The 15,057-nt window shown below is 40.8% G+C and overlaps 1 protein-coding gene and 1 pseudogene across 1 annotated transcript in view; both read right to left on the reverse strand.

Annotated features, from left to right (window-relative positions):
• Positions 1 to 2,566: 2,566 nt before the first annotated feature.
• Positions 2,567 to 15,057, reverse strand: part of PSMA8 (proteasome 20S subunit alpha 8) — a 40,771-nt gene continuing 28,280 nt past the window's right edge. The window contains exons 5-7 of the mRNA XM_006154532.1: positions 6,492 to 6,611; positions 6,320 to 6,382; positions 2,567 to 3,051 (exon numbers count right to left, since the gene is read on the reverse strand). Coding sequence (XP_006154594.1) covers positions 2,959 to 3,051; positions 6,320 to 6,382; positions 6,492 to 6,611 — 276 coding nt within the window. The 3' untranslated portion in view covers positions 2,567 to 2,958. The remainder of the gene's footprint in view (positions 3,052 to 6,319; positions 6,383 to 6,491; positions 6,612 to 15,057) is intronic.
• Positions 14,575 to 15,053, reverse strand: LOC102495617 (V-type proton ATPase subunit F pseudogene; annotated as a pseudogene).

Genomic DNA, 15,057 nt, shown 5'->3' on the forward strand with positions numbered 1-15,057 from the left:
TGTCTGTCTCTCCAGCAAGCGCCCACACCCTATAGCAAAAACCTCTCCACACACAAAAAAAGTTACTTATTTAATTTTATTTGTTGTTAATATTATTTTAGAGAGATTTTTGGTATAGGAGACCTATGCTCATCAGAGAGATAGAAAATGAGAACTCACCCCCCCTGCCCCAGGGGGGATGGCCACATCGCAATCTCTTCTCCATTCTCCTCTCAGGATTTGATGGGCCCACGCACCTACGTCTGGTATGAGTATTAAGTCGCTGGTCTGGGATTCAAACCATGGTCGACCACTTGAACGTCCAGCGATCTAACCATTATGTCACTGGTCCCTCATTGTTATTTTTTTTTTTTTGAAGGTTTGTGAACACTTTAATAGCATCATTTAGTTTCTCCTAACATCAATGTAAAGTAAGTATTATGTTTCTTTATATTAAAGCAAATCAAGCAATCAAGATATTTGCCATAATCAAATCTTAATCTTCAGAGAATAACATCTCCACAAGGTTGGCCTGAAGACACTCACATTCTACCAGTTTTTCATTTAAGTAGTACAGGTTCTGCAGTTCTTTTCACCTTTTTTTTTTTTTTTTTCTGGAGAGGTTTTTGCTATAGGGTGCGTGCGCTCGCCAGAAAGAGAGAGAGAGAGACAGAAAGCGAGAAATCACCCCCCAGGAGTATGGCCATGCCGCCGTCCCTTCTCCTCCATTCTCCTCTCGGGATCCTGGGCACGCGCACACACATGCCCGGCGTGAGTTTAAGCTACCGGGTCCAGGACGCGAACTGCGGTTGACTATATGGAAGTCCAGCGACATAGCCATTACGCCAACTGCTGGTCCCTTTTCACCTTTATTTATGAAGTCATTATTTGGATCTTCCCCATAAAGTCTCCCTCCTACTTGGCAGTGGATAAACACATATCCTTCACAAACATGCTGCAGCCTTTCTCATATGACTGGTTCAGCCTCTGCACAGGCGGCCTGCCAGCTTTTTGCTTTAGCGTCTTTAGAACCGTGGGTGAAAATGGTCTTGCTGCTGTACTGCTCCATCACCTAGTTGAATTCCTCAAAGCCCCACACATTCACTTCCTAGTTGCCGGCCATCAGAATCAGAGGGTTGACAGCTGGAGCCTTGATTGTTATTTTTAAAAATCTGACCAGAGAGAGAGAAAGGGAAAGTGAGAAAAAAAGCCACCAGGTTCAGGACTGGAACTGCGGTCAGCCATGTGGGAGTCCAGTGCTTGTGACAAAATATTTAAAACAAAGAGGGTTCAGGGACGGCAGGTGGCATGGTGATTAAGGTGTTAGATTCCCACATGGCCAAGTGCAGTTCAAGTCCTGGACCTGGCGGCTTGCTTTCTCACTTTCCCTTGCTCTCTCTCTTTGATCAAATTAAAAAATAATGATAAGGGACCAGGAGATAGTGTAATGGTTACATTGCTGGACTCCCACAGAGTTGATCGTGATACAAGTCTTGGACCTGGTGGGACCAGCAGTTCGTATAATGGCTATGTCGCTGGACTCCCATGTAGTCGACCACGGTTGGCATCCTGGACCTGGTGGCTTAAACTCATGCTGGGCGCATGTGTGTGCGTGCCCAAGATCCCGAGAGGAGAAGGGACTACAGTGTGGCCATCCCCCCTGGAGGGTGATTTCTCACTTTCTGACTCTCTCTGTCTGTCAGGCAAGTGCACGTGCCCTACAGCAAAAAAAAAAAAGGGGGGGGAACAGCAGTTAGCATAATGACTGTGTTGCTGGACTCCCACATAGTCGACCGTGGTTAGCGTCCTGGACCTGGTGGCTTAAAACTCACGCCAGGCACTTGTGCGTGTGTGCCCAAGATCCCAAGAGGAGAATGGAGAAGAAGGGATTGCAGCGTGACCATCCCCTCTGGGGGGTGATTTCTTACTTTCTGTCTCTATGTCTCTCTCTGTCTGGCGAGTGCATGCGCCCTATAGCGAAAACCTCTCAAAAAACAAAACAAAACAAAAAAACAAGTCTTAGACCTGGTGACTTAAAACTCATGGTGGGTGCGTGTTTGTGCATGCCCAAGATCCCGAGAGGAGAACGGAGGAGAAGGGACTGAGGTATGGCCATCCCAACTGGGGGATGATTTCTCACTTTCTGTCTCTCTGTCGTTCTGTCTCTCCAACAATCACACATGCCCTAGAGCAAAAATCTCTATTAAATAAATAAAAATAATAAAATTAAATCAAGAATCCCTAAAAAAAAGCTCAGACAAAATTTTGACAATTCACCAACATAAAAATGTTTTTTATTACTCTTCAAGAACTGTAACTCAACATTATATCTGCTTTATTTTGGAATAGGTATTTCTTTCTTTCTTTCGTTGTTTTTTTTTTTTTTGGAGAGGGTTTTTTGCTACAGGGCGTGTGCGTGTGCCAGAAAGATGGAGAGAGACAGAGAGATAGAAAGCGAGAAATAACCCCCGGGGGGATGGCCATGCCACAATCCCTTCTCCTCCATTTTCCTCTTGAAATCTTGGGCACGCATGCACACGTGCCCAGCATGAGTTTAAGCCACCAGGTCCGGGACTTGAACTGCGGTTGACTATGTGGGAGTTCAGTGACATAGTCATTACGCCAACTGTTGGTCCCTAGAACAGCTATTTCTTTAACTGACATTTGATACACAAACCTCACCAAAGTATTAACTTTTTTAAGTTAAAAATTTTCTTAGCTGAATTTGCATACATGAAGAAAACGAACATACTGGACAAGTCGCAGGCTAATGTCGAAGTACGACTGCTTTCAGCAATTACAGAAACCCCTTTTAAAGAAGATTTTACACTCACCTATGTTTGACTGTGAGATAGGCTAAAGATAGACAAAAATATGACACTGTTAGTGCTGCAAAGAAACTTATTTCTTTTAAAATTTCACTAAATAATACCAAGCAGTACAACAAAACATTAAAAATTCCCAGGGTCCTCCTAAAACTTAGGATGTCTTCTTTGATTTTTTCTTCTCTGCTTCTTCTTTTTCCTTTTCTATTTCAGTTACTTGTAACTCAATTTCTTTGGCACTAAACATCTGAAAAAAGAAAAACAATTTTAAAAGCAAATTTCAATTATATCAATAATATCTAAATATTCACTCTATGAAACAATACAGCATTTTACAAATGCCTATTTCCTATTTATAACTTTATGTTTTATAACTTCGAATATACAATGAAATGTTTCTAAAAGTTCAAAAGCAACACACTTGTAATAATTATAGACAAAACGAGATCCATGACAATTACACTATCACTGTGCCAAAAAAGCAGGGCAAAATGTGGTATTGTACTATGTATCCCATATATATATGTTTTGAAAACATTTTTTTGAGAGATTTTTGCTATAGGGTGCATGTACCTGGCGGAGAGACAGACAGAGATATATAAAGCAAGAAATCACCCCCTGAGGGATGGCCACTTCTCGATCCTTTCTGATCCATTCTCCTCTTGGATTCTTGGGCACACAAGCACTCAAAATGTGGTATTGTACTATGTATCCCATATATATATGTTTTGAAAACATTTTTTTGAGAGATTTTTGCTATAGGGTGCATGTACCTGGCGGAGAGACAGACAGAGATATATAAAGCAAGAAATCACCCCCTGAGGGATGGCCACTTCTCGATCCTTTCTGATCCATTCTCCTCTTGGATTCTTGGGCACATAAGCACTCGCGCCTGGTGTGAGTTTTAAGCTACCAGGTCTAGGACTTGATCTACAGTCAACTACATGGGAGTCCAGAGACATAAACATTATACCACATGTTGGTCCCTAAAACGATTTCCAAGAAAACAATTTCAGACTTTGAAGACATCTAAAACACCTCCTACAGAAGATGCTATGGTTGACTGTCCAAATATCTATCCTATTCTATTGTAGATGATTAGCATTAGCTAATACACAAATAAAATTATATTGAGACTGTTCCGAGGATGTCTTCAGTCTCCTAATTAGACTAAGAGGAGGAATTTATATTCCAAAGTTGGAGAAGGAATCTCTCTCTTTTCCCACAGGAAGTTAATGGATAATAAATAATTGTGATTGCCACTAGTGATCATGAAAAGAACCAACCTTGCCAGAACAAATTGATTTTAGGATGAAGTCAGTATTGAAAAGGTGAAGTGGAAACACAGGAAAAAACCTAGGTCCTTGAGAACACCATTGTGTAGCTAAACATATTGTGTCTAAAGCGAATTTATACTGTCATTTATGAAATAAAAATATTTATTATTGTTGCTGGGCACGTGTGTGTGCGTGCCCAGGATCCAAAGAGGAAAATGGAGGAGAAGGGACTGCGGCATGGCCATCCCCCATGGAGGGTGATTTCTCTCTTTCTGTCTCTCTGTCTCTGTCTGTCTGGTGAGCGCACGTATTCTATGGCAAAAACATCTCAAAAAAATATTTATTATTGTTTAAGCCAGTATGAATTGGAGACTTTTGCTTTGTTTTGTTTTTTAATGTGTAGACTAAAGCATTCATTCTAACCCATTACAGATCTGCTTTCTTTAATTTAGTCCCAGGACCATGGAAACAGTTTAATTTTTTGTCTATGAAAATTTTTAGTTTTCAGTAGGACCTATTTTCAAATGTCTGCCAAAAACTTCATCTAGGGAACCAGCAGTTAGCGTAATGGCTATGTCTCTGGACTCCCATGTAGTCGACCGCGGTTCACGTCCCGGACCCGGTGGCTTGAAACTCATGCTGGACATGTGTGCGTGCGTGCCCAAGATCCCAAGAGGAGAATGGAGGAGAAGGGATTGCGGCGTGGCCATCTTCCCTGGGGGGTGATTTCTCGCTTTCTGTCTCTTTGTCTCTCTCTGTCTGGCGAGGGCATGCGCCCTATAGCGAAAATCTCTCCCCCACCAGTCTGGCGAGTGCATGCGCCCTATAGCGAAAATTTCTCCCCCATCAAAAAAAAAACATAAAAACTTCATCTAGTATATTTCTGGGCCAGCAGTTTTAACACTCAGTGGCTGACAAAAGGTTTACAATGATAACACTAGAGTTACCACAAAGGAATATAGAAAGATTATCATGCAAGGTATTAAAATTTAAGTCTTATAGAGGCTCAAGGTACTTTCAAGTAAAAAATAGAGAAAATAGATAAAAACCAATAGATAATCAGAAAAAGATGGAGGTTCTCTGACACAATGAATGATAACATTATGTCAAAAGCCAGAAAGCCAACAATTAAATAAAAATTGCAGCTGAATGACACTAGCTGGAAGCCTATCTTGATTTCGGATGATCTAAAAAGAGGATGATAAATGCTTTCTATCTGGTTTAAGAAATTAATTTCTATACAAAATATGCTATACAGACCCCATATACTGATTCAGTAGGGGTTCCTCTTTCAGGAACATATATGTATATGAGAAGGTCTATATGGAGATCTTTGCACAGCTGTGTCTTCAAAATGAATAGGACAAGACCAGCATGTGGCATGGTGGTTAGGGTGCTGGACTCCCACATGACTGACTATGGTTCGAGTCCCAGATCCAGTGACTTGAAACTAAAGTCAGGTGCGTGTGCATGTGTGCCCAAAATCATGAGAGGAGAATAGAGAAGAAGAGATTGTGGCATGGCCATTCCCCCTGGGAGGATGCTCTTTCACTTTCTGTCTCTCTGGCAAGTGCATATGCTTTATAGAAAAAAAAAAATAAAAGAATAAGGAGAGGCCAGGAAGAGGCATAGTAGTTAAGGCACTGGACTCCCACACAGCCAATCGTGGTTCAAATCATGGACCTGGTGGCTTGCTTTCTCACTTTCTCTCTCTTCCTTTCTCTCTCTCTCTCTGCTGAGTGCATGTGCCCTACTGCAAATTTAAAATAATAATAATAAATTTAAAAAAAATTTTTTGAGAGAGATTCTTGCTATAGGTCATGTGTGCTCACTGGAAAGACAGAAAGACAAAGTGAGAAATCACCCCCCAGGGGGATGGCCACACTACAGTCCCTTTCCACTGTTCTCCTCCTGGGATCGTGGGCATGTATGCACCCGTGCTTGATGTGTGTTTCAAGTTGCTGGGTCCAGGACTTGAACTGCGGTCGACTATCTGGGAGTCCAGTGATGTAGCCATTACACCATCTGCTGTTCCCAAATAAATAATTTTTTAAAAGGATAGGGATTAGTATCTGCTTGCAGTAAGCATGTACAAATGAGTGAATATTGGCCTCCAGAATAAAAGCTGAAATCATGGTATCACTGGATGCTAATGGATGTCTCATGCTTATAATTGAAATTTATAAGTTATCAATAACATTTTAATTTTTGTCAAAAATATTTTTATTAATGACTTACCTTTAAAGGTTGATTTCTTCTTATTACAGCAAGTTCAATGTTTTTTCCACCAGACTGGACAACCTAATGTAGAACGAGTATAATATTATAGTCACTTAAGCAAATTTTCTGTTTAATAAAAGGATGAGGATAAAAACATGATTTTTTGAACATACTTTATTATGTAACTTACTTCTAGCAAAGCTCTTATTGCCAATTTGATAGCCTCGTTGTCATTTGCTATAACATCCTCTGTGTAATTCTTTTCTAGAAATTCTCGAACAGTTTTAGCACTTCGACCTATTGCATTTGCCTTGAAAAATAAAAGATAATTACTAATAATACTGAAATACCAATGAATTTATGTCACTAAGTTTGGGGCTTTGCAGTTCACTCCAGTATTCCTCAATAGAATTACAAACAGAAAATTACAGATTTGAAAACTTAGCGAACATTTCAATAGCTCATTTGGTATGTGAATAAACTGTAATAGTAGCATGACTTTCATTTTCAAGCATACCAACACTTTATCCTAGCCCACTCTTCCTATTAGTGGAAATGGCTTCCAAGTCCTTAGTAACCAGAAAAGATTGAAAAATCTGGACCTCTAAAAGATGTGCAGAGAGGAGCTAGACCATGGCACACCTGGTCTACTTCCCTGTGGGCAGTAAAATGTAATGCTGCCCACAGGGAACGTTCTGGGTTCATGTCTGAAGAACTCCCCAAGTACTCTGGGCATGCACATGCCCATGATCCAGAACTGAGTAAGGCTAGGGTGGACTGCAGCATGAAAACCCTGATGAGTTTATTTCTCTGTTTCTCCTTTGCTCATGGAAGAAAGAAAGAAAGAAAGAAAGAAAGAAAGAAAGAAAGAAAGAAAGAAAGAAAGAAAGAAAGAAAGAAAGAAAGAAAGAGATGAAGAAGAAGAATTAGAAGAAGAAGAAGAAACAAGCTGTCACTTTACATTATGGTGCAAAAAGGAAAGGGTAAAAAAAAAAAATCAATATGAAGAAGAAAGCTGTGTGGGCAATAGGTGGCATAGCATTTATGTCACTGGACTCCCATGGCTGACCATGGTTTGAGTCCGGGCCTGGTGGCTTGAAACTCATGCCGGAAGCATGTGTGTGTGTGCCTAAGATGCAGGGAGGAGAATGGAAGACTGCAGCCTGGTCATCCCCCCCTGGGGGGGGGTGACTTCTCATTTCCCTCTCATTGTCTTTGGTGAGCACATGGGCCCTAAAGCAAAAACCTCTAAAAAAAAAATAAATAAATAAAAGAAAGCTATGTACATAAGTAAGACTGAACATCACTTCCTTAGTACTTAGAATACAGTGGTCATCTAATTTACTGACTCATGATCTTCTTTGACTCTATAAGTAAAGGTTCCTATTATTGTTCCCCATTTTCTTTGTTCCTTAGTGATTTTCATCAGATGAAGGAAAGAGAAATATCTTCAGGTAGTAGATGTCATGTTCTTTCAACTCAGCCTAAATATGCAGATTAGTATTAGTGATGATGATTAATTTACTGGGTCATTGGAAAAGTCATGACGTATTTTTTCTGTGAAAAACTGTGTGTCATGATTTTTCCAGCAACCCAGTACATTAACAGCATACTTATTTGCCAGTAGGCCAGTAGTACTTAATCCCAACTACTAGACGAAGAAATGAATGCAGGTTAAAATTGGGTTTCTCAGCTTCAGGCCTGTTAACATTTTGTGCCACGTAATTATTGGTCGTGGAGGCTGTCCTGTGTATTATATGAACTGCTACAGCATCTATCCACTACCAGCCAGTAGCAGCTCCCCCTTCCCATGTGACAAACAAACATGTCTCTAGACATTACCAAATGGTCCCTAGGAAGGACAAAATCACCTATTTGTAAACCTCTGGCTCAAATAATCTTTCCCAAGACCATGTAGGGAGTAAATAGAAGAGCTGAGCTTTGAAGCCAAGTGGTCTGAATTGACGAGCTGAGATTTTAACTCCATACTTCCTGTGCTCCACGTGCACCTTTGCTATGGGGACCTAGAGTAGAAAGGATGCCATCTTCTCACTGGTATTAAATGGGGGGATGTCTCAGTGATAATTCATTTGTATGATGATTACATCATTACAGGAAGATTACAGGAAAAAGAACTCAAAGATTTTTAGAAAGGGAGCATAAACACACGACTTTTGCCCTGCATGACAGAATATTGTTCTGGTTAGAAGAAAATCCTTTTCACTTCACATAACTTTTTCTATGCTGGTATATTTCTTAGAATTATTAAATAAACAGCTGTTAAACTTTTTAAATTAAATTTTGTGGCCTAGAAATTTCACTAGATCAAAAGTAGTCTTTAGTCTGGTATAGCTTCAGAGTCATTTCCCCCCACCCCCCGCAACTGGTTGCTGCCCAGAGAAGTACATAAGAGTGGTTTATCTAAAAATCTCACTGGACTCTTTAAGTTATCCTGTAAATTCCTGGTAACTTTCCTGTCCATGTGCTCCAATGGCTAATGTAAAAATTCTTTACCTCTTAATTAACTGGTGTCCTGTTCTCATCACGCTCAAACCGCCACCCTGTCTGACCCCCATCTCCTAGCCCAACCCACTTTGACAAAGTCTCTGATAGTTCTGCAGTGTTTCTGTTGCCTGCCTGCTCAGAGTACTAACAATTTTCTGGGCAGAGACTATTAGCTGTCAATCCTAAAATCTATCTTCCTTTATGATGGAAATCTAGGCAATGTGATTGCTGAAAAAGGTCATTTCCTAGCCTCTGTTATTAATACGTATATACAAGTGGAAGTCATTGGGTGGAGCTTCTAGGAATCATTGCTGTCTGGAATTCAGGCATGCTGGCTAGAGGTCTAGCAGCAACTTTGAGAGCATGAGGAATAAAAGATAAATACCAGCATCTGCCTGCTTTCTAACCTCTCATTATGTGAGAAAAATCAGCCCTTATGGGTTCATCACCGTGAGAAAAATCAGCTCTTATGGGTTCAGCATCTTAAGGTCTTTGTTGATGACAGTCAAAAGACTGGTACACTTCTGAAGTGTTTCCCGTGATACACTGTCCAAACACCTCCATAAAGGAAAGCCTTATTCCTACAAATGCTGAAATACCAAGGGCAGAGAGCCCTCTGATCTTAATCCTCTTGTTTCATAATAGCTGCCTCTCATGTGAAATCATGTGCCCTTCTAGGGGTGGCCATAGTCAATGAGTGAGTGATGAAGAGATATTAATGTCCAGTCCCTTCACCTCAACTTGGAACAACATCAAAGAGCCATCACAGATCTGGAGCTCACAGGAATTGACCAAGGCCCTTACTGAGACTCACTGTATCCCAACTTCTCCCTCTGCCCAATCCTGATCCCTTTCCTTCAACAAATGTTGATCCCAATTGTACTTCCTTCTCCCCCGCTCCTCCGGGGCATGTGTACTTGCTGCAGAGAGGGAGAGGAAAGAGCGAGAGAGGGAAAGTGAGAAAGCACGCCCCATGGGGAATGGTCATGCCATAATCCCCCCTCTCCTCCTTCCTTTTGGGACTTTGGGTACCCACGCACACATACTCAGAGTATTTTTTAAGCTAGTACATCCAGGACTCTAACCATACAGTCAGCCATGTGGGATCCAGTCACCTGAACCACTATCCCATGGGCTGGTCCCTAGTACTTCCTAATAATACCTTTCCTGAAAATAATTTGTCTCCGTTTCTTTTTCATAAGGCTTAATTTTTGATAATCTTTCAAAGTTCAGAAATTACTTGTCTGTTTTGCCCTTTAATGCTTATGTTTTCTGCCAGTGATCATGGGTCTTACAAAACACACATTACGAAATTCAGGACAAGGCTCCTGGCCCCCAGTTATCTTTCCTTGAGACTGTGTGACCCTAAGAAAGACAACGCCTCAGCTGAGATGAGAAAATCAGTTTTTCTCCTCTGAAGGTTTGCTAGCTTTCAGAGTAAAGCTCCATAAAGGTGCTCTCCCATACTAAAAAGTAGAGATGTGGGAATAAATAAGAAATTTTATTCATGATAAATAAAGTTAACAGTAATTTACATTACCTTTGAAATATAAACAACAGACAACAAAACTGGCCAAGTGTTTTCAGGAACATTGAATTTGAAGGGTATAATTAACAAACTTTAAACCAAGGTTCTATGTCTTTTATGGCAGCATTTTCCAAAGTGGATTCCACAGAACATGAGAATGAAGAGATGATCTACGAGAAAGGGTTCTAAATGCAAGTAATCTTGGAGACTACTATTTTACCTCCTCCTAGGAGATTTACAATGTTTTTCAGAAAACGCAGAAGTTCTTCAGCAATGAAACTCACTAAATGTCCTTAGACAAACATTTCTCCAAATTACTTAGTGATAGCTTCTTTAACTTAAACCTACTAACATCAAAAGAAATTCATTTTGAGAAATAGTGTACTCAAGTACATATTCATTTTGGTCTCATTTTGAAGTGTTATGTCCCAAACTGCCAATAGCAAAACATGCATCCAAAATCATTAATACCGTTAGTAATGGTGGGCATTAAGTCTATGAATGCAGATCTCCTTAAAGTGGTATAGATACATTTTTAAATCAAACAACTCCTTCACAAATAGCATATGAGATGCTACTTTTCATCAATGTTCTTTATAAGCTAAATTTCATTGATTTAAAATATTTAAAAAATGCAAGCTGCTCAAGAAACACACATTTAACTGAAATAAAAGTTTTGAATATAAAATTTGAGTGCTAATGACCAGAGTGGCATCCCTACAAATCTACAAGCTATACTGTAAGTAACAGAAAGTAGATTTTTATTTCTTTGATACGCATTTTGGTATTAATATTTAAGAACTACTAAACAAGAACACATTGAGTTCCTGCAACTAAGTATCTATAAAGTATTATTATTTTATTTTTAAAGCTTATTTATTTATTTATTTATTTTTGCCATAGGGAGTGAGTATTTGCTAGAAAAAGACAGAGAAAGGCAGTGAGAGGGAAAGTGGCCATGCTGCAATTTCTTCTCCTCCATTCTCCTCCTGGGATTTTGGGCTTGTGCAAATATGTATGATCCCTACAGATATGTAAACTAATGCTATAGTCCAAGGATCAGAAAATTATAGCTTATAACCAGTTCTCTGTTTTTTAACTAAAGCTTTATTGCTTCATGGTCATGCCCATTCATTTATGTATTGTCTACTACTGGTATTTTGCTATTTGGGAGAGTTAGATACAACAGTGACTATATGACCTACAAGACCAGAATATTTCCTATTTGGCACCATAAGAAAAAGTTTCCCAATCCCCGATATAAAATAGCAGTTCAGGGACCAGTAGATGGCCTAATGGCTACGTCGCTGGATTCCCATATAGTAGACCATACGCGCGCTGGGCGCGTGTGTGTGTGTGCCCAAGATCCCAAGAGGAGAATGAAGGAGAAGGGACTGAGGAGTGACCATCCCCCGGGGCGGTGATTTCTTTTTCTTTTTTTTTTTTTTGAGAGGTTTTTGCTATAGGGTGCGTGCACTCACCAGAAAGACAGAGAGACAGAAAATGAGAAATCACGCTGCAATCCCTTCTCCCCCATTATCCTCTTGGAATCTTGGGCACGCATGCACATGCACCCGGCGTGAGTTTAAGCTGCTGGGCCCAGGGCTCAAACCGCAGTTGACTACATAGGAGTCCAGCGACATAGCCATTACTCTAACTGCTGGTCCCCCAGGGGGTGATTTCTCACTTTCTGTCTTTCTGTCTCGCTCTGTTATTCTGGCAAGCCCATGTGCCCTATAGCAAACAAGCCTTTCCAAAACAAACAAATAAACAAACAAACAAAAAAACCCGAGCAGTTTAATTTAAAAATGTTGGCCAGCAGGTGGCATGGTAGTTAAGATACTGGACTCCCACATAGCTGCCATGGAGTCTTGCTTTCTCACTTTCCCTGTCTCTGTCTTTATGTCTCTCTGGTGAGCACATGTGCACTATAGCAAATTCAAAAGAAAATAATAATAATTAATACAATTAAATCATAAAAAAAGAATTTCAAAGTGTTACTGTTTGTGTTATACTTACTGGTATCTACCATATTGTTGAGAGAGATTATGTGCCTTAGGTCCCCAGACCAGGTTCTATTTTGGGGGGCTTATTTATACAGCTGGTAATCAATAATTTAAGAATTGTTTTTATTTTATTTTATTTTATTATTATTATTATTATTTTTAAAGTTTTACCAGAGAGAGAGAGGGAAAGTAAGAAAGCAAGCCTCAAGATCTAGGACTCAAACTACTGTTGGTCATGTGGGAATCCAGCACCTTAACCACCATGCCACCTGCCAGCCCACACAGCTGGTAATCTTGAGGCATGGTAATGTCTTTCCTCGGATGAAGGGTGAACTAGCTTATCGCTTGCTATAAAAGTAGCAGATTCTCCATGCTCAGTGATCCCTGGCTGTGAAGTAAACTAACTTTGTACATGGCATCCAACCAAGTCACATACACCGACCCCATGGGACTAAGGGACATAGGGAATCTATGCAAAGAGGCTGATACTCATGCTGCTTTCCGCATCATAAGTAATAACGTCCTTCATGTCTGGCCCTGAGGGTCTTGTTTCTTCTGCCAGTACCCATGAAATAGGAGCAGGCTAACTTATTAGCGTGAAGTAGTGTAAAATCAAATCCCAGACCCAATAATTAGAAATTAAAACTGGGAAACTTTAAAAATCCTTAATTCATTCAAAAATAATAAACCCATTCCATATTATATTAGTCTACCTGGTCTACCCTAATGAAATACCACAGACTCAGACTCAGTCTCAGTGGCTTAAAAACTGAAATTAATTTTCTCAAAGTTCTGGAGGCCAGAAGTCTAAGATCAAGGTGACAGCAATTTTGTTTTTTGGTGAGGACTCTCTCCCTGGTTTGCAGAAAGCTGCTTTGTCACTGTGTCCCCACATGGCCTTTCTTATTATGTATGCATGTGCACACAAAAGAAAGAGCTTTCTGGTATCTTCTCTTCTTATAAAGATACCAATCCTATCAGATTAGGGCCCAACTCTCCTACAACTTCACTTAACCTTAATTATCTCTCCAAAGGCTCTATCTCCAAATACAGTAACAATTCAACCTATGAATTTTGGAGGACACAATGTAGACCACAACACATGTTAATATAAATATTTTTATAACAAAATTATATTATGCAAATCCAACAAATAATTTTTAAGAGAAGAGTAAGCACTCATATTGTTGCATGTATTTTTTTTTTAAAGAGACTTTTGCTATAGGGTACATGCTCTCACCAGAGAGAGATAGAGAGACAGAAAGTGAGAAATCCCCCCCACACACACACACACACCAGGGGTATGGCCACACTGCAATCCCTTCTCTGTCATTCTCCTCTTGGAATTTTGGGCATGCACACATATGTACCCAGCATGAGTTTCAAGCTGCCAGGTCCAGTACTCAACCGTGTGGGAGTCCAGCACCTTAACCATTATGCCATCATCTGGCTCCTTGGTGAGTATTTTTATTGTCTGGATTTGTAAAAGAAAGCTGAATTGGTTTGCATTCAGTATATTATACTATTTATGCTGAAAATAGCCCTACACAAATATATAATTACGAAAGGGAGGAATAGGTTCATGCCATTCTCAGTAGAGTGTAGATATTTCTCTCAAAAGGTAGTAGTTTTAAAAATTCATTTATTTATTTTTGCCAGAGGGTACATGTGCTAAGTATAGACAGTAAGAGAGAAAAAGAAAGTGAGCACGTTTCTCTCATGGGGAATGACCATGCTGCAATCCTTTCTCCTCTGTTTCTCCTTTTTGAGATTCTGGACACACATACACACATCTCATGTGGTTTTGTTTGTTTGAGAGGTTTTTGCTACAGGGCGTGTGCGCTCACCAGAAAGAGAGAGACAGAGAGACAGAAAGCGAGAAATCACCCTCCCCCCAGGGGGGTGATCCCTTCTCCTCTACTGTCCTCTCGGGATCTTGGGCACGCATGCATATACGCCTGGCATGAGTTTAAGCCACCAGGTCTGGGACTCGAACCGCGATCTACTACGTGGGAGTCCAGCGACATAGCCATTACACTAACTTTTGGTCCCTCATGTGGTTTTCTTTTTTCTTTTTTTTAGAGGAGCAAAAGCATCACTTTAACTGAACTTTGACAATGACATTGCATACCAGCACAAGGACGAGGTAGTGGAGAGGGAAGATGATCAGCTTCCTGTTCCCCAACCAGCTTTGACTTTAATGGCAGGGCCCCAGCAACCTAGAAGTACCTCACTCAGCCTCTCCCTGAAGTGGGAAGGAGCAGGGGACTGAAAATCAGAGGCTCAAAACTTAAAAGTAGACAGAAGGCCAGTCCAGGGACAGAGCTGGAAACCAGGGAGGGGCTGAAGAGCCTGGGGAGTCCCTTAGCGCAGGTCTTGGCAGTGAACATGCCCCTGGCCCTGTGCAGGATGGAGTCCTTGGCGGCGTCATAGGGGTGCTCTTTGGATGGGATCTCCAGGACAGATGGAATGGAGTGTTGGTGGGTGTCCAGAGCGTGCCGCACCATCTCCGCGATGTACTGGTTGATCAGGATGATGCCGATGTCTTGCTTAAGAAACTGCCGGAAAGTGTCTTCGATTTCACTGATGGTTGTATCCTTCTCCACCACCAGGAAATTGGGATGGCGGTTCTTGTTAAGCTACCCTATGTCGCCCAGCAGGAAGCCTGTCACCGTGTCCTCATCTCCATCACCGTGATTCGCTTACCCTTCCCCGCC

Source organism: Tupaia chinensis, unplaced genomic scaffold, assembly GCF_000334495.1.
Source record: "Tupaia chinensis unplaced genomic scaffold, TupChi_1.0 Scaffold000414_1, whole genome shotgun sequence".
NCBI lineage: Eukaryota > Metazoa > Chordata > Mammalia > Scandentia > Tupaiidae > Tupaia > Tupaia belangeri.